The sequence below is a fragment of the Callorhinchus milii genome, unplaced genomic scaffold, assembly GCF_018977255.1.
Source record: "Callorhinchus milii isolate IMCB2004 unplaced genomic scaffold, IMCB_Cmil_1.0 Scaffold2, whole genome shotgun sequence".
Classification (NCBI taxonomy): Eukaryota; Metazoa; Chordata; class Chondrichthyes; order Chimaeriformes; family Callorhinchidae; genus Callorhinchus; species Callorhinchus milii.
Genome location: NW_024704743.1, coordinates 100,248 through 119,216, shown reverse-complemented (window position 1 = coordinate 119,216; position 18,969 = coordinate 100,248). Strand labels below are relative to the sequence as shown.

Below are 18,969 nucleotides of genomic sequence, written 5' to 3'. Positions count from 1 at the left end.
ACATCATCCGCAGACATGGGGTCAACTTCCACATGTATGAGGATGACACCCAACTCTATCTCTCTGCCCCCACCCTCAACTCCAGGCCCACTGCTGTCCTGACAGACTGTCCGACGGACATCAAGTCCTGGATGAGGGCAAACTTCCTACAGTTGAATGTGAATAAGACTGAGGCCCTCCTGATTGGCTCGCGCCAGCGCCTCCGCACCTCAGGCTCTGCCAACATCAACCTCCACGGTGGCACACTTCAACTCACCAAACCAGACAGGAACCTCGGTGTCTTGTTCGACCCTCAACTGTCGTTTCCTCCCCACATCCGAGCCATGACCCGCTCTGCCTTCCCTCACCTCCGTAACATCGCCCGACTCCGCCACTACCTCACCCCTCAGGCCGCCGAAACTCTTGTTCATGCCTTCATCACCTCCAGGCTCGACTATGCAAACTCCCTGCTTGTCGGCCTTCCCAACTCCTCCCTCCACAGACTGCAGATAATCCAGAACTCTGCAGCCCGTGTCCTCTCCCGCACCAAACTCCGTGACCCCATCTCCTCCATTCTCGCCCGACTCCATTGGCTCCCTATCCTTCAGAGGATCCAATTCAAAATCCTGGTCCTCACCTACAAAGCCCTCAATGGTCTCGCCCCACCCCATCTCTGACCTCCTAACCCGCTCCCTCCGCTCAGCCGTCTCTGGTCTGCTCCACGTCCCCCGACCCACCCGCCCACCATTGACGGGAGAGCCTTCAGCCACTCTGCCCCCAACCTCTGGAACTCCATCCCCCCATCCCCTGGGGGATCTCCAGCCTGGCGGAATAACCGGGAGAGATAAGCTTCCACAAGGCACCATGGGATCTCCAACGTCCGCCCAAACAGCCGCAGAAATGGGGAGGGGTGGGGGAGAGCTCGATTTTGGCACCTCTGACCATGCAGTGCACCACGCCCCCTTCAACCCGACCCCCCCCCCACCTTCCATACCGCACCTCAACGGAGCAGCTGACAGATACTTTCTCTCGGAGAACGGTAAGTGTTAGTTTAATGATGTCGGCAAAAAAAGACGAGACAATTAAACCAGGATTTATTTATCTGTTGGGGATTTATTTGGAAAGTACTGAATCAATGAGAGATTCAGTCCTGGTAACAGCACATTTTTACCCATATATGCATAGGTGATGAGTGAAGACGTCTCTTAAATGAGTCCCAGCTTCAGGTACCATGTTATAAAAAAAATACATTCTTCATTTTAATAGTAATCCTTGTGTCTTTGAGACAACTCAAGGCGCATCACAGAATAACACTGTAAAGTGAATTTACTGTGTATTTTGGGGATAAAACATGGAAGCCAATTGCACACAGCAGTGTCCCACATGCATCCCAGCTACAGTTGGAAATCACAGTGAGAAATTGTTGAATGGAATGTGCGCTCTCTCCCCGGAGGGACGCATTACGCTTACGTAATTCCGGAAAGTATTAAGTGCAGGTTGGCAAGAGCCAAGGCTTGGGGACCCCAGGTAACTGCTGGAGTCTAACCAGCTAAAACCACATAGCTTGCCATTGACATTGTTTCTAGGAAGCTTTCCCACTGCTTGTCCAGCTAGGAACGTTAGGGATTTGGCTTGCAGGGTGAACAAGAGCTGAGTGGGTTGACTCCCTAGCCCTGAGAGGAGCCGAGAGTAGGGAGATGAAGCCTCAACGTCTTGCCCAGACTAGCTCCGTTTCCCCCTGGAGTCAGGCTACAATCAAGAAGCACCTCTGGACCTCATCAGCTTCAGGTCTCCTGGTGGGGTCAGCAGAGAGCATACTGGTCAGCAGCTTAGTCTGAAAGATATGCCGAGCAAACACCAATGGTCATCAACAACAACAACAACTCCATAATCGTAATGATAACAATGCTTCTCTACCAAACAGCAAAATGTGGCAAAATAGTTTACAGGGAAATTGCTGCTGTGGGTATTACTGACTATATTTTAGGGGGATAGTCCAGCATGGATGTGATGAAGGTACATGGTGTCATGTCCTGAAATTGTTTACAATTTAATAGTTTTTGAAGGAGGCAAGGAAGGAGCGAGGCGATGGGACTCTGGGGTATGGATTTACAAAAGGTGGGGATGGAGAGGCTGAAGGCCCGACTGCCGATGGTGGAGCACAGCGGGGGACATGGAGCAGGCCGCAGCCTGCTGAACAGAGGGAGTGGACAGGTTGTTATGGGGTTAGCAGGTCACAGAGGTAGAAAGGAGCGAGGCCGTGGAGGGCCTTGAAGGAGAGGACGCGGATTTTGAACTCTCTCCTCCGAGGGATAGGGAGCCAGTGGAGCCCGGCCAGGGTGCGGGTGATCGTGTCCCGGAGCCGGTGCGGGAGAGGGCACCAACTGTAGAGTTCTAGATGATCTGCAGTTTGTGGAGGTAGGGGTTGGGACGTCGTGGAAGTGGTCTGCTACTTATAAAAAGAAGGGAATGGAAGGAAATGTAAGAAGGAAACAAATTGAATTGATGTTTCAAAGTGCCCACGTACTTCAGGGCTGAGAGGGTGCTGTGGTCAGCTAGGACTCGTTAGGAAGTCTCACCTCATTTGGATATCTGGTTTGAAATCCTGTAGGAAAGATGCCACTTTTCACCCCCGTCCATTCCTGCCAAAAGGAAAATGGGTCATTGTGGAAACATTTACAGTTTTTAAGAGGTTCCTTACATACTTTAATAGCTAATATTAAACTACCCTGCGTGAGGAGCACGATATAAATGAAAGTTGTTGTAATATTTTCTCCTGGAAACTGTAAATGATCTCCTGCACACCTCTTCCAGTCTCCCACCATATTTTTTATCAGGATTATTAAAAATGTAATTTTAATTCACTGCAGCAACTTTTAAACTGATTTGCTTTCATTAATATACATCCTCTGATCTTTCCTTGCAGGAGAGGGGAGATGTCCACGCTCTCCCCGGCCCCAGAAATAACCTTTAATTGGTCGTCAGGTTTAGGCCCGACCTAGGCCTTAAGATCATTGCTTTCAAAGCCAACCTTAAAAAAAGCCTTGGTCACTTCCCTCCTCTCTCCCCCCCCCACCCCCCTACTCCCCCTATAATCATCTCCTACCAAGCTCAGGCTGTCTCTAACCCTGTCTCTATGAGTGGAAGGATGAGATCAGATCTCTAGAGGTAATAATCCCTTCAAAAAATATATATATTTTCCTTAATATACACTAGCCACGCAAACGAGAGGACCCGGGTTCAATTCCTGGGTGGAACAAGTTTCCTTACTCCGCACACCTCTGTTTACCAAGCAATAAGTAGGAACCCGGTTGTTAATTCGATTGGTGGATCACTTTCCGGGGATAATAATCCCTTCCAAATTAAAAAAAAATTAATTGGTCATTTAATCCAGGACAGTTTGTGGGACACTACTGTGCGTAATTGGCTGCCACGTTCTGCGCATAAAATATACAGTCACTACACTTTACATGAGGAGCTTTGAGACGTCTGAACGACGTGCTGAGGCGCTATGTCAAATACAAGCCTCAGGAGTAGCAATAGTGAAGTGGGTGGGCGAGGTTCCAGAGTCGACCCACACGATGGAGAAACTTTACCTTCTGCTTCTCACACACAGTTTCAAATTTCCAGAGGAGTTCAAATAATATGAGGCCCAAGGCATAGATATCCACTTTGTGGTTGTAATTTTCTTCACTCTGCAAAAATAAAACAATTGTACAATAATGTAATCTTACAAAGAACAGAGTGCAGAAGATATTAACTGGGTAAATAGCGTTGGATATATTTCCACTCGTTGGTGAGTCAGAGGGCACCCACATCTAAAATAATGAGTTGCTCCACAGCACTTGGGATTAAAAGGGGTGTGAGGAGACAAATACCAAATCAAGAAATATTCTTCTAAAAATCCAGGTAGTTTTAAGCAGTCCAGCAGGGAGGTTCCTTCTCACCCCAGGAGATCCATGCACACATTCCCCCCATTCCCGCCCACACCACACACACACACACTCACCTGTTCAGGTGCCATGTAGGAAGGAGTCCCAGTGTCTGGTGACCGCAGGAATTGCTCGGATCCTCCCCTTGAGCAAGACGTTACCAGACCGAAGTCGCCAATTTTGACAGTGTTGTCATTGGCAAAGAAGATGTTGGCAGGCTGTTAGGGAAAGAGGTAAGGTCATCAGAGCCGAGCTGAGAGAACATGGGCACTCAGAAACTGGGACTAACAACTGGGTTCCTGCTTACTGCAAGGCCTGAGCAGTTCATTGTCACCTCGTTACTGTCAAATGCTCTGCACTTGTACAAAGCCAAGGATTCTGCTTGCCTTTTTTTATTATCTATTTTATTTGCAGATCAGCATTTTTTTCTCATTGAACCATTAATTCAGGACCTGTCTGCAGTGTGATGCGGGGTGTTAAGGGTCAAACACAGTTACACAGGCTTCATCCCTCTTCATCCAAATTGTCAGTCGCTCAAGTTCTCACTTCTGGGACAAAATTGTGGTCTCAAGTCCCATATCGGGAACTCCGAGTTCACAGTCCAGGCTGACACTCCGGTACAGTACATAATAATAATCTTTGCCTTTGTTATAGCCTTACCACGACTTTGAGAATTCTCAAAGTGCTTCACAGAATATATTGTAAAGTGTAGTGACTATATATTTTGTGGGCAAAACAGGTTAGCCAATTGCACACAGCAGTGTCCCACAAACAGTCATGGATTGAGTGACTACATTTTTTTGGGGGGGAGGAATTATGACCCTCCAGAAAAGCAGGTTCCTACCTACTGCTAGGTAAACATAGGCATGTGGAGTAAGGAAACTTGCACAACAATTTCGCCCCACCTGGGATTCGAACCCAGGGCCTCTCGTTTGCAAGGTGAGTGCTCTAACCACTATGTTACAGGACTCCACGATAACTTGGTCATTCACCCAATTCACCCTTGTAGTGATACTTGCGAATCGCTTTGAGGTGTTTCGATGTGAGATGGAGCTGCAACAGTGCAACTTGTTTCCAATAAAAGTCGAAATCTTACCTTTAAGTCCCGGTGAATGTAATTCTCCCTGTGAATGTAAGACAGGCCTTGACTGGTGTCTTGAGCAATTTGAAGTTGAAAATTCTCTCTGTTCTCAGTTTGGAACCACTTTTCCAGCGTTTGCTTGCACAGTTCCATTTGGATACACAGGACTTTCCTGATAGAAACAGTTTCATATGACCATGACTCCATCGTTCACAAGCTGTAACTCATTCTTAAATTCCACTGCCCAACAACAACAATTTGCATTTATACAGCGCCCGTCAAGCGGGATAGTGTCCCAGAGCACTTCACAGCGGCGGAGTGTGCCAATGAGTCAGGGGAGAGGGAGGGATAGGTGACTGTAGGCACCATCGAAAAAGGTGCTTAGGCAAAATTTGAAGGTAGGGTAGGGAGTGAGGGGGCAAGGCGGAGGGATTGAGGGAGAGATTTCCCAAGTTTTGGGACCTAGTGGCTGAAGGCACGGCCACCAATGGTGGAACGGAGGGGACGAGCGACAAATAGGAGGCTGGAGTCAGCCGAACAGAGGCAGCAGATGATGGAGTGAGGGATAATAAGCAGGTCGGAGAGGTAGGGAGGTGCAAGAGAATGAAGCAATTTGAAAACAAGAGGATCTTGAAATCAATCTGTTCGGTGTTTGGGAGCCAATGGAGCCTGGCAAGGACTGGTGTGATGGGGGGATGGAGTTTTGTGCCGATTAGTATCTGTTCACCGGGGATTTGAATTAGTTGAATTTGGTGCATGGTGGAGCTGGGGAGACCAGCGAGGAACGCATTGGAATAATCCTGCTGGGAAGTGACAAAGGTGTGGACGAGGGTTTCAGCTGCGTCGGTTGTGACGTACGGAACCCACATCCTCACCAACTCTGCACTCCTATCACACAAATATACGGTCAATTCCTTCGCCCACAAATATACGGTCAATTCACTTTACAGTCTATTCTGTGAAGCGCTTTGAGACGTCGAAAAGATGTGAAAAGCGCTATATCAAATGCAAGGATTATTATTATTATCATCCTGATCCTTACCTCCTTGCAGATGAGAACATAAGAATTTGCTCGCTGAATTAAGGTCCATCCAGTTCGCCTTCCACTATCCTGGCAGTCGCTTGATATGTCGTGTCCCAAACTATATATTGTATCCGAGATATTATTTCCTGACAGAGATTTATCTAATTTGTTATTGAAAGAATCAACACTTTCTGTTTCCACTGTCTGTCTCCCGAGGGAGGCTGTTCCACAAGTTTACTGCTTGCTCAGTTTCAGTCTCACATCAGTTTCTAGGTCCTTACTTACATACCACACTTCTCCTACCCAACTCCTCTGCCCACCCCCTCTACTCAGCTAATTTGGGTTTGCTGGATGTTCCCAGATTTCCACCCCACCCGGGTTCGATTCCTGGGCAGGGCGAAACACTGGGCAGGTTTCCTTACTTCACACACCTCTGTTTACCTAGCAGTAAGTAGGAATTTGGTTGTTAGTCAATTGGCGGATCGCTTTCTGGGGATAATAATCCCTCCAAAAAAATTATAAGAATTTGGTCACTAATCCACGACTGTTTGTGGGACACCATGTTTTGCCCACAAAATATAGTTACTACACTTTAGAGTATATTCTGTAAAGCGCTTTGGTATGTCTCGAAACGTGATAAGGTGCTATATCAAATGCAAGGATAATTATTATTTAATTTAATAATTTGGATTTGCAGATCCAATGCAAAGTTCTTAAACCTGCAGATTTCACCAAGTTAGGAGAACAGTGAAATCAGAGGCAGAAAGAAAAGGTTTTGCAAAGAGATCCCCCCCCCTGGACACACAAACTTTTATATTTTTCCTTTTCTAATATTTGGCTAAATCCTTTTTAAAAGCTATTACAGATTTCATCAGCTTTTTCAGTCGGGCAATCCATGTGCATGTGTCGGTCACACTCCTACCCCTACCCTCACTGCCCTGCACCCCATCTGATCCCAACCCCCAGCTCAGGTCCCAATCCCTAACTGTCCAGCTCCTTGGGACGTCCTCCCAACATGAATCATAGAATCTTACAGCACAGAAGGAGGCCATTCGGGCTCAGGCAGAAGCCATTTGATCGCATTTGTTGTCTTTGTGACTTACGTGGAATTCGATACATCAATCCAAGAGCTGTAGTATCGGATGATGTTTGTGTGCCGAAACTTCGCAAGGGTTTTGGCTTCTTTTACAGCCATCTCTTCATTCACATCACTGAGAACAAAGCACAGGGAGGAGTTAGACAAAGCCCATCGAGCATCAGCTTCCCCCTGACTGCCCAGTTAGGACTACCCTTCCCATTAGGCCTTTGGCTTCCAGATTAACAGGAGCAGAGAGGTGAAAATGCTAGTTCCCCAGTTCTGTTAAACGTACTCACTGTGCAAGTTCCACACATTTAATAGCGTATTCACAGTCATCCAGCTTGTGCTTCACGTGAAAAACCAGCGCGAACGATCCTTCCCCAATGCATGATATCTCATGGAAAGATTTCTTGTAACTGCAAACATGGGTTTAGGGTCAAGTAAACAGATGCGAATGTAAAATTCGACACATAACACAATAGAGGGTAATAATAATATTATTAATATAGTAATGCTTACATTACTTTCGCATCAGGAAGTACACTTTACACTTTACAGTATATCCTTTGAAGCACTTTGAGACGTCTCGCCGACATGATAAGGCGCCGTATCAAATGAAAGGATTATTATTGTTGTTAGTATTATTACAAAAGGAAATGTTCAGACATTAAAACTTACAATGAACGTCTTCGAAATTTGCAGCGTTTGGACCCACTGCAAGTCTCTGAATTGTCTGAACTTGGTGTGGGTGGAACAAATCGGCCCTCACTTCCCATTTCCTCCCACGTGAAACATTGACCTGAATTATTGGCATGGCTTTCGTAGCTGCTGATTCCAGAACTGTCAAAGTTGGAATCCTGGTCCAACTTCTTCAAATTAACCATTGCCTGGAAGGCCGCAATGTGATCGGTACTGCTGCAGAAATCGCTGAGACTAGAAAGGCCTCTGGTGTCCATGTCCTCAGGGCTCTTCTCCTGCAAGTCGAAGACCACGCTGTCAGAACTCTGGGTATCTCCCGAGGAAGACGATTGGGAGAAAGGCTCTCTCCCCATACTGCACACACTCAACATTCCCCTTTCACCGGCCTCGCCATGGAGTCGCGGGCACTGGGAGTCAGCGATGTTTAGCCTCTGTAAGTCCGGTATGTCGCAACCTTGCTCAAGTCTTTCACCACCGACACTGTTTGGGCAGATGCCCTCAAGCTCTTCCAGGTCACCTTTGCTTTCAGGGACATTTGAGATACCCCTGCATCAGATGAGAAGATACAATAACATGTTACAGTCAACAAGTACAACACCATTGAGAAGTGCATTGATTGGTTAGTTTTGCCCCGATCAAAGTTTTTCTTGATACTCCCTCTCTTGTAATTCTATGGGGTAGGGTGGTCCTAGCTGGAGAAGTAATGGGAAGCATGGCAGCAATTAGAATGGTGAGCTGTGCAGTTTTAGTTACTCTCTGCTGCTTGGAACTGGACTGAAGACCTGGTTCAGGAAAGAGACTAAACATCACCACGGAGGTTGACTCAGCTCTGACATTCCATGGCCAAGGATAGTCAAACTAAAAAATAAAATGCCAAAAGCATTCTTTCCATCGCTCGCCCATGTAGGTAATAATATACACGCGCAAAGTAAGACAATGGTGTACTCACTGTTGCACAGAATCCATAGATTCTTTCTTCAATCTTGGTCTCCACTTGATGACTTTTCTTGGCCTGTTGAGCAACACAAATATGTTGTTATACAAGAAGTTCGGATCAAGAAAGCTTTTCAGGAGTCCTGTAGTGTAGTGGTTAGCGAGTTTGCTGGCAAAACCTTAGGCAAGTTTCCTTACTCCACACGCCTCTGTTTATCTAGCAGTAAGTAGGAAACCGGTTGTTAGGAGATTGGCGGATCGCTTTGCGGGGGTAATAATCCCTTAAAAAAAATTTTTTTGATCAATCCATGATTGTGAGACCCTGCTGTGCACGGTTGGCTGACATGTTTCACCCACAAAATACAGTCAATTCACTTTACAACAACAACAAAATTACATTTATAGAGCGCCTTTCACGTCGGGAGGACATCCCAAAGCGCTGAATTTAGCGTCTCCTACCACCCCACTCCCTCTCCGCTGCCTTGGAGTATCTAAACTCCTCCCACTCAGGCCAAAAGTTAGGACCAAGATCTTGAACTGTATCCTCTGTGATGGGAAGCCATGTGGAGTCGGCGAAGATGGGGGTGATAGGATTGCGGAACCTGGTGCGGGAGAAGACACGGGCTGCAGAGTTCTGGATGATCTGCAGCCTATGGAAGAAGGAGTTGGGGAGGCCGACAAGCAGGGAGTTTGTGTAGTCAAGCTTGGATGTTATGGATGCATGTATGAGGGTCTCAGCACCCTGCCGTGTGAGACAGTGCCGGAGCCGCTCGATGTTGCGGAGGTGAGGGAAGGCAGAGCGCGTTATGGCACGGATGTGGGGTAGAAAGGATAGTTGTGAGTCAAACAAGATACCCAGGTTCCGGACTGGTTTAGTAAGGTGGAGTGTCCATCCTTGGATGGTGATGCTATCAGTGCCTGAGGTGCGGAGGCACTGACGGGAGCCAATCGGGAGGGTCTCAGTCTTGTTGGCGTTCAACTGTAGAAAGTTAATTCTCATCCAGGACTTGATATCCGACAGACATTCTATCAGGACAGCAGTGGGTCCTGGAGTCGAGGGTGGAAGCAGAGAGATAGAGTTGGGTGTCATCCGCATAATTGTGCAAATTGACCCCATGTCTGCGGACGATGTCACCAAGAGGGAGCATATAGGTATTGAAAAGTAGGGGACGAAGGACAGAGCCCTGAGGAACGCCACACGAGATGGGGCGGGGGCTAGAGGATAAACTGTTTGTGGAGATGAAGTAATAGGATCTGAACCCTTCAAGGACAGAACCATGAAGCCTGAGGTGAGAGGAGAGGCAATGGAGGAGGACAGAGTGGTCAACGGTATCGAAGGTAGCAGAGAGGTCAAGAAGGACAAGGAGGCAGTGGGAGCCCTGGTCGCAGATAGACAGACTTTGACCAAAGCTATTTCTGCGCTGTGGGCAGCACAGAAGCACAATTGGAGGAGTTCGTGAAGGGAGTGGCGAGAGAGGAAGAAGCAAAGCTGGGAAGTAACAACTCGTTCCAGCATTTGGACAGGAAAGGGAATTTGGAGATGGCGCAGTAGCTTGAGAGCAGGGATCGGTCCAGGGAAGGATTTTTAAGGTTAGGAGTGATGATGGACGTCCTTAAAGGGGTGGAAACAGGGCCCAACCAGTCCGGAACCTTGGCGTCTTGTTTGACCCTCAACTTTCCTTTCTACCCCACATATGTGCCAGTTGACAGGGAGAGGTTTATGATGTCTGTGAGGAGGGGAGCAACTAGTGCGTTCACCTGAGCCTTAAGGGAGCGGAAGTGGCTGGTGTACCAGGGTGACTTCCGTGAGTAGGAAACGGTTCAGGAAGTGACGGAAGCAAGAACATCGAGAGTGGTGCAGAGGGAGTTGTAGAGGAGAGTGACCGAGGAGGATAGGTCATTGCGGGAGGAAGCCCTGAGTGGGAGGAGTTCAGATACTCCAAGGCAGCGGAGAGGGAGTGGGGTGAGAGTTTTTTCCCGGGGAGGTAGGAGATGGAGGTGGGTTGGGTGGCGGTGGGGAGAGAGATTGAGGAGTTAAGGGAGATGAAGTAATGGTCGGAGATGGCTGTCCAACAGCAGCCGCCCTGACTGCCCCATCCCCATTCCTGCTAAGTAAACAGAGGCGTGTGGAGTAAGGAAACTTGCCCAGCATTTCACCCTGCCGGGAATCAAATTCAGGTCCTCTCGCTGGTGAGCGCTCTAACCACTGAGCTACAGAACTCTACTTTAGGTAGGAGTATATTAGGGAGGTGCTAATGCGTGAAGCGGTTTATAGGTGAGGGTGAGGATCTAGAAATCGACCTGCTGGCAAGAGAGTAGGAAAATAGAGGAGGCAGTGGGGACAGAGGAGGACTATGGTGATGGCCGTTTGATGTGGGTGATGTGGGTTTTGAATGAGCTGCAGTTTGTGGATATTGAGACCAGAGACCAAGAGGTGAAGAGGTGTATTAGTGTGAAAGGTGCTGTATAAATGCAAGCGTGTGGTTGTTACAGTCATGAGAGTAGAGAGCTGCAGGGGGTCAGCCAACACCAGCACGAACACAGTGGGGAAACAGGGGAATGGGATTAGGGTAGAGATTGTATAGGAATATAGGAACAGGAGTCCTTTGCCCCGTATCCCTTGATATCCTGACCTAACAAACATCTATCCACCTCAGTCTTGACAATGTGAAGGAGGAATCCAGTATCCACAGCCTTTTGGGGCAGAGAGTTCCAGATTTCCACTACCCTTCGGGTGAAAAACTGCCCCTGATTTCACTCCCAAATGGCCTGGCTTTAATTTAAAGACAAAAGTTTCTCTAGTTACCCTATCAAATCTAATTATCACTTTAAACACCTCAGTCAGATCACCCCTCAACCTTCAACCTCAACGCAAGGGAATAGAGACCCAGTTTATACAACCTGTCCTCATAATTTAACCCTTTAAACTCAGGTGAAGCTCCAGTGAGTGAGCTCACACCAGATGGCAACTTCCCAGTTTCTCAAAACCAGTACTGTATTGGTACTGTATGTTATTACACAGACTTTTAGTGTCTGATCAGTGCTTCCGGCCAAATACATTTTCTTAAAACAGGACTTTCCGATCCAAAACCAGTCAGTTGTCAATCCGAGCACGAGCACAGACATGATGGGGAGAGAGAGAGAGAGAGAGAGCAGGAAATGGGATTAGAGTAGAGAGCTCCAGTGGGGGAGCGAGCCCCAGCACAGACACGATGGGGAGAGAGAGAGAGGGAGCAGGGGATGGGATTAGAGTAGAGAGCTCCAGTGGGGGAGCGAGCCCCAGCACAGACACGATGGGGAGAGAGAGAGAGGGAGCAGGGGATGGGATTAGAGTAGAGAGCTCCAGTGGGGGAGCGAGCCCCAGCACAGACACGATGGGGAGAGAGAGAGAGGGAGCAGGGGATGGGATTAGAGTAGAGAGCTCCAGTGGGGGAGCGAGCCCCAGCACAGACACGATGGGGAGAGAACAGGAAATGGGGTTAATGTAGAGCGCTCCAGTGGGGGAGCGAGCCCCAGCACAGACACGATGGGGAGAGAGAGAGAGGGAGCAGGGGATGGGATTAGAGTAGAGAGCTCCAGTGGGGGAGCGAGCCCCAGCACAGACACGATGGGGAGAGAACAGGAAATGGGGTTAATGTAGAGCGCTCCAGTGGGGGAGCGAGCCCCAGCACAGACACGATGGGGAGAGAACAGGAAATGGGGTTAATGTAGAGAGCTCCAGTGGGGGAGCGAGCCCCAGCGCAGACAAGATGGGGAGCGAGAGAGCAGGGAATGGGGTTGAAGCAGAGAGCACCAGCACAAGATCGGTAGGCTCATTGACCACTTCTTGTGCTGCGATGCATTTCTTTCTAATTCTCAGAAATCAAACAACAAACTGCAAGGAAAGTTACAGTTAAGAGATTATCTGGAATATTTCTGGTGTATAAATCTGACAGACTCACAAACACTCACCGCCTCCTGAGTCGGGTTTGCTTTCATTTCCTGCCGTTCAGGAATCAATCGAGAAAAGGAAGTTGTCATCAGAGACAAGCCCAAACTTGTAGATGTAAAACAGCGCAAGAGACTGCTTCTGCCCAAATTTTCATTGGGCACGATGCCATTCCCCTCCTCCTTTCTAATTGCTTTGCTGTTTGGCAAACAAAGGCGTGTGGAGTAAGATATTGGCCGAGGGGAAAACCTCAGGCAAGTTTCCTTACTTCACACGCCTCTGTTTACTTAGAAGTAACTAGAAGCCCCGTTGTTAATCGATTGGCTGATTGCTTTACAGTACATCCTGAGAAGCAATTTGAGACGTCTCAACAATTTGATAAGGCGCTGTGCATCAAATGCAAGGATTATTATTAGTCCCTCCGACTCACAGATAGTAATAATAATAACGATCCTTGCATTTGATATAGCTTCTGAGCTGAACAGCTCTAACTTGTCTAATCGTTACTTTAAGTTACGTGGGGTCCTGTAGCTCAGTGGTTAGAGCACCCGCCTCACAAGCGAGAGGACCTGGGTTCGATTCCCGGCAGAGGGCGAAACCTTGGGCAAGTTTCCTTACTCCACACAGAGCCTAATAATAATCCCTCAAGAAAAATCAATAAATTGGTCACTTCAATCCACGGCTGTTTGTGGGACGCTGCTGTGCGCAATTGGCTGCCGCGTTTCGCTCACAAATATACAGTCAATTCACTTTACAGTATATTCTGTGAAGCGCTTTGAGACGTCGAGGAGACTTGATAAGGCGCTATATCAAATGCAAGGATTGTTATTATTAACTCCTTCCTTTAACACGGGGGAATCATACTCATTGCTTTCGTCTGCACTGCCCCTTTATGTCGCAGATCCCAGAACTGTATGCAGTCCTCCAGGTGTGAGCTGACCAGAGCACTGTACAGAGTATTCACAATGTCCCGTTCCCCCCGTGTGTTTTTTCTGCAGTGCACTGACCCACAACTGAAGCATTCAGGAGTCCTGCAGTGTTAAATGAAAAAGTTATTTTGTCTGCAATACGCTGTTTCCCTGCTTACCCAATTCCAGAGAGTATTAGGTACAGGTTGGCAAGAGTCACTCCAGAGAGTGCATTGGGATAACTGCTGGAGTCTAACCAGCTAACACTGCATACCTCTCTATGAAAAGCACTGTCTGGTTTCCTACTGCTGGGACCGATCAGGGCTTTGACTTGGAGGGTTAACAAGAGCTGAGTGGGAAGCATCCCTATCCCCAGTTAACGGTCTGCCCCTCCGAGTCCTGACGATGAGCCGGGAGCGCATTGTCCTGGAGTACTGCACACTTGTCAGGCTGAGGAACCAGACTATGGAGATCACCACCGAGGGTTGATTTGATCCTGTCATCCTGTGGTCAAACACGTCACCTTGGAGTTATCTCAGCCCTCAAAGTCCCAGCTAGGGGGAAGCACCATACCAGCATAGACTTGCCACTGAGTCCGACCAGCCACTAGGAGGCATTTTTACACCAGTAATACATTCTGTCCTGTTTTCTTTTCCTAGCAATCATCAAAACTAATCGATTTATGGAGTCCTGTAGCTCAGTGGTTAGAGCACTCGCCTCGCAAGCGAGAGGACCCGGGTTCCATTAGGCAAGTTTCCTTAATTCATACAGCAGTAAGTAGGAACCCGGTTGTTAGTCGATTGGCGGATCGCTTTTCCAGGGGCAATAATCCCTTCAACAAAAAAAAATTTGGTCACTCGATCCACAACTGTTTGTGGGACACGGCTGTTGAAGACTGGCTCAGGTGGTAACACTCTCTGAGTCAGAAGGATGTGGGTTTAAGTTCCAGATCGGGACTTGGAACTGCCTGTCAGGTAGATGTTAAAGATCCCGCAGTGCTGTTCAAAAAGAGAAGGAAGTTTCTCTCTCCTGTTGGCCAGGATACCTGATTGTGGGACATAGCTGTGCGCAGTTGCCTGCCGCTTTCTCCTACAAAACAGTCACTACACTTTACATTACATCTTATTAAACGCCTTGAGACGTTCCCCCAACGTGGAAAGCTTTGTATCAAATGTAAGGTTTATTATTATTTTATTATAAAGGCACAGTGTCAAATGGGAAGCTTATTAATCTGCCCGATAATAGTAATAATCCTCGCATTTGATATCGCGCCTTATCACGTCTTCGAGACGTCTCAAAGCACTTCCCAGGATATAAAGTGAATTGATCGTACAATTTGTGGGTGAAACGCGGCCGACAATTGCGTACGGCAGTGTCCCGTAAACAGTTGTGGATTGAGTGACCAAAATTATCATTTTTTTTATTACCCCCAGAAAAGCGATCCACCAATCGACTAACAACTGGGTCCCTACTTACTGCGAGTTGAACAGAGGCGTGTGTGTGAAGTAAGGTTTTGCTCTGCCTGGGAATCAAACCCAGGTGCTCTCGTTTGCGAGGAGGCGAGTGCTCTAACTAGCGAGCTGCAGTATTCCACAATGTGTCAGTTGCCTGCCGCACAGAGGGTTAATTCCGATCAGTCTCTCTCTCCCTCTCCCTCTCTCTCTCTCTCTCCTCCCTCCGCCCCAGGGACCGTGGGAAGGTGCAGGGAGCAGTTGCTACAGCGACCAGGAATTCATCCTCGGAGCGACACGGGAGAGGAGGAGTCCCGAATTCTCCACTTCCTCCTCTGCTCTGATGCACATCAAACTTCACTCCTGTCACAGAGCGGAGCTCAGCCCAGAGAGTGTAGAGCCTCAGCACAGAGAGAGCCAGAGAGCAGCACGGGGACAGGACACAGCGAGTGGAGCCGGAGCACAGCGAGAGCCAGAGAGCAGAGCTTAGCACAGAGAGCGAGAGCACGCAGCGAGCACACAGAGCGGACCCTCAACAAGCAGAGCCTCAACACAGAGCAGGTAGGCTCAACAGAGAGAGAGGACAAGACGGGTGAGCCAGAGCGCACAGCAAGTGGAGACAGACCATAGGGAGAGGCTTGAGGTTAACGCTCCATCAGGACCTTAGCTGCACAGTGTTGGGGGGAAGAGCAGTCGGGTTTCTTTAAAATAACGAAAAGTTTATTATCAGTTTAAATCTTGCCGGGTGTAAAATTCTCTATACTGATCTGCTTTAATAATAATAATAATAATAATAATAATAATTCTCGCATTCGATATAACGCCTTATTAGATCTTCGACACATCTCAAAGCGCTTCACAGAATATATTGTCCAGCGTAGTGACTGTTTGTTTTGTGAGGGGTGGGGAAAAGAAGAGAGAATGTCGCAGTAATGGAGCAGGGCACGGATTCACACTTCATTGATACTTGCGTGTTTGTTTGAGTTTTGAATTAACCACATTTCAGCTGTGGAACTCTCTTCCTCAATTCCTCCACCTTGCCTCGCTCCCACCTCCCCAGTTTCAAGTCGCGCTTGAAGACCTTCCTCTTAGACCGTGCCTACGGTCACACTTCCCCACTCCCCCCGGCTCGGCATCGGGCTCAGACACTGTTAAGGGCTCCGAGACGCTGTCCGGCGTGAAGAGCGCTATATAAATGCATTTTGTTGCCCCAATCGGCTGCCGCCTTTCACTTACAAGTATGCGGTCAATTCACTTTGCAGTGTATTCTGTGAAGCGCTTTGAGAGGTTTAGGAGATGTCAAATGCGAGGATTCTTCTTATTATTATTAATTGTCGTTGTTGTTATTCTAAATCTGTCATTTTCCCCATACCCACTTTGCCTTTTCCATCTCTTGAAAGGCCCTGGGTTTGATTCCCCGGGTAGGGTGAAAGGTTGGGCATGTTTCCTTACGCCACACACCTGGTTACCTAGCAGGAACCCTGTTGTTAGTCGGTTGGCGGATCGCTTTTCCAGGGTTAATAATCCCTTAAAAAAATGGCAATTTGCTCACTCAATCCACCACCGTTTGTGGGACACTGCTGTGTGCAAGTGGCTGCCGCATTTTGCCCACAAAACATACAGTCACTTTACAGTATATTTTGCAAAGCGCTTTGAGACGTCAAATTCAAGGATTATTATTATTATTATTATCATCATGTAGATGGCACGATGAGGCGCGATACCAAATGCAAGAATTATTATCTATTATTGAATTCTGTGGGTTTTTTTTGAAAGCCACGTTCAAATCTTTGTCTTTTTGTCCTTTGGCGAGGATTAAACTGTGGGCTGACTCTGCGCTCTCTTTCTCTCTCTCTCTCTCGCTCTCTCTCTCTCTCTCTCTCTCTCTCTCCCTGTGTGTGTACTTGTCTCACTGCTAAGTAATGCTTGTTTTGACGTGACTGGTGCCTGCGGCAGTGTTCCTGACCATTATGGGAAGTGAGAGAGAGCTACTTGCTGGGAGGAGCCCTTAAGTTGTTTCTGCAAATCGTTCTCTCCTACTTTTTCTCCATAAATTCAGCATTCCAGGAGTGCATCGCATTCCCTTGCCCGCTTCACCCCCGCACACCCCTTCCCCCCCCCCACACCACTTCCCACGCACGCTGGTATTAGCATCAGTAACTTTTCATAGAATCTTACAGCGCAGAAGGAGGGTCGCTTGGCCCATCGTGCCTGTGCCAGCTCTTTGAAAGCGCTATAATAGTAATAATCTTTGCGATAGCGCCTTACCGTGTCGTTGACACGTCTCAAAGCGCTTCTTCACAGGATATAAATAATAATAATAATCCTTGCATTTGATGTAGCGCTTTTTCATGTCGATGAGACGTTTCAAAGCGCTTCACAGAATATACTGTCAAGTGAATTGACTGTATATGTTTGTGGGCGAAACGCGGCAGCCAATCGGGCACAGCAGTGAACCACAAACAGTCATGGACTGAGTGATCAAATTTTTGGGGGGGGTGGGATTATTACCCCTAAAAAGCGATCTGCCAATCGACTAACAACTGGGTTCCTGCTTGCTGCGAGGTAAACAGAGGCGTGTGGGGTAAGGAAATTTGCTTAAGGTTTTGTCCCGCGCGGAAATCAAACACAGGTCACCTTGTTTGTGAGAGCAAGTGCTCTAACCGCTGAGCTCCTGGACTATAGTTTAGTAGCAACACAAATTATTTGCATAGTGCCTTTCACGGAGATGGGAAGCGTGTTTCAACTTCCTACCGGGAATGGCTTCCGGACACTGTCCTGTCCCAATGCCAGGATTTTTTTCATGTTCGCCGCGAGCTGAATCCTGAGGGATAAATCCCATTGTAGATTGGGTGTTTTGCTTGACTTAGTGATAATAATAATAATAATAATAATAATAATAATAATAAGTCTTGCATTTGATGCAGCGTCCTATCACGTCATTGAATTGTCTCGGGCCTTCTTCATGTCTCTTCACCCCGTCCCCAATCCTCCACTCCGCCAACAGCAGCCGTGTTTTCAGCCGTTACACCCTAAGACTCTGGAACTCTCTCCCTCAATGCCTCCGCCTTGGCCCCTCTTCAGATCATACCTGAACTTCAGCTTTCTCTTCGGCTCGTTGTGAAACTCCACCACTGTTGAGTGCTCTGAGACGCTAACGGCACAGTGAGGCGGGCTATGTAAATGCAAGTTTTTCTTGTCTCGAAGCACTGAAGTGAATGAAGCCTCTGACGTGAAAGGCGCTCTATAAATGGAATCTTGTTGTTGTTGTTGTTGACTTGGTCGCACATTCACCTCCAGGTCAGAAGATGGTGGGTTCAAGCCAACAAGTTGGGGTCTCGCAGTCCAGATTAACCCTCCAACACAGTGCTGGGGGGTGGGGGGGAGCACATTGTCAGAGGTGCCGTCCTTCAGATGAGACATTAAACCGAGGTCCCGCCTGTACCTGCTCAGGACCTGGCGGACGTTAAAGATCCCTCGACAGATTAGAAAAGAGATTGGAGTTTCTCCCGGTGTCCTGGCCAACAATCTCCCAGATAAATTGAAGATTCACCAAATGCCACCCGGGCACCTTGCTGTCACAAAATGGCTGCCGTGTATGTCTGTTTTAGAAAAAAAAGTAATTACACTTGACAACAATTGCTGTGAATCTTTGAGACATTTTGTACACACATTAAATCTTCTCTCCCGCCCTTTACACCTTTTAAAAGCCTTTCTCTTTGACTGTGCCTTTGGTCAATAATCTTCAAACTTCCCGCCGCTCCTCCCTGCTTGATCGTCATCTTTTCTGTCAAGTGTTTCAAGACGCTCGTTGCATGTGGAGTCCTGTAGTGTTCATGGTTAGCGCGCTCGCCTCGCAAGCGAGAGAACCTGGGTTCGATTCCCGAGCCGGGCGAAACCTTAGGCAACTTTCCTTACTCCACACAGCTCTGTGTCCCTTAGAAAATGTTTTGGTC

General features: G+C 47.9%; 2 protein-coding genes across 4 annotated transcripts in view; one reads left to right on the top strand and one right to left on the bottom strand.

Moving 5' to 3' along the window:
• Nucleotides 1–1,579: 1,579 nt before the first annotated feature.
• Nucleotides 1,580–12,792, bottom strand: LOC103189845 (eukaryotic translation initiation factor 2-alpha kinase 3). 2 transcript variants are annotated; one of them, XM_042332079.1, is made up of 10 exons: nucleotides 12,668–12,792; nucleotides 8,743–8,805; nucleotides 7,773–8,339; nucleotides 7,391–7,510; nucleotides 7,120–7,227; nucleotides 5,008–5,164; nucleotides 3,989–4,129; nucleotides 3,576–3,674; nucleotides 2,559–2,621; nucleotides 1,580–1,813 (listed from the first exon to the last, which is right to left on the bottom strand). In XM_042332079.1, the coding sequence occupies exons 2-10, from the start codon at nucleotides 8,757–8,759 to the stop codon at nucleotides 1,724–1,726; spliced, it is 1,362 nt and encodes a 453-aa protein (XP_042188013.1). In that variant the 5' UTR covers nucleotides 8,760–8,805; nucleotides 12,668–12,792; the 3' UTR covers nucleotides 1,580–1,723. The 2 variants fall into 2 exon arrangements, with proteins under 2 accessions (XP_042188013.1, XP_007908568.1); XM_007910377.2 differs by having other exon boundaries at nucleotides 1,588–1,813; nucleotides 12,678–12,792.
• LOC103189846 (ALS2 C-terminal-like protein) overlaps nucleotides 4,123–18,969 on the top strand; it is a 43,333-nt gene continuing 28,486 nt past the window's right edge. For both annotated transcript variants that reach the window (XM_042332077.1, XM_042332078.1), the window contains exons 1-2: nucleotides 4,123–4,144; nucleotides 15,249–15,574. The gene's annotated coding sequence lies outside the window, so the exon portion shown is untranslated. The remainder of the gene's footprint in view (nucleotides 4,145–15,248; nucleotides 15,575–18,969) is intronic.

Coding starts and splice junctions, on each gene's coding strand:
- LOC103189845 (XM_042332079.1), bottom strand. Junction 7,511..7,772: donor AAATTTCGAAGACGTTCATT/GTAAGTTTTAAT, acceptor CCATGTTTGCAG/TTACAAGAAATCTTTCCATG. Junction 3,675..3,988: donor CCTACATGGCACCTGAACAG/GTGAGTGTGTGT, acceptor TTATTTTTGCAG/AGTGAAGAAAATTACAACCA.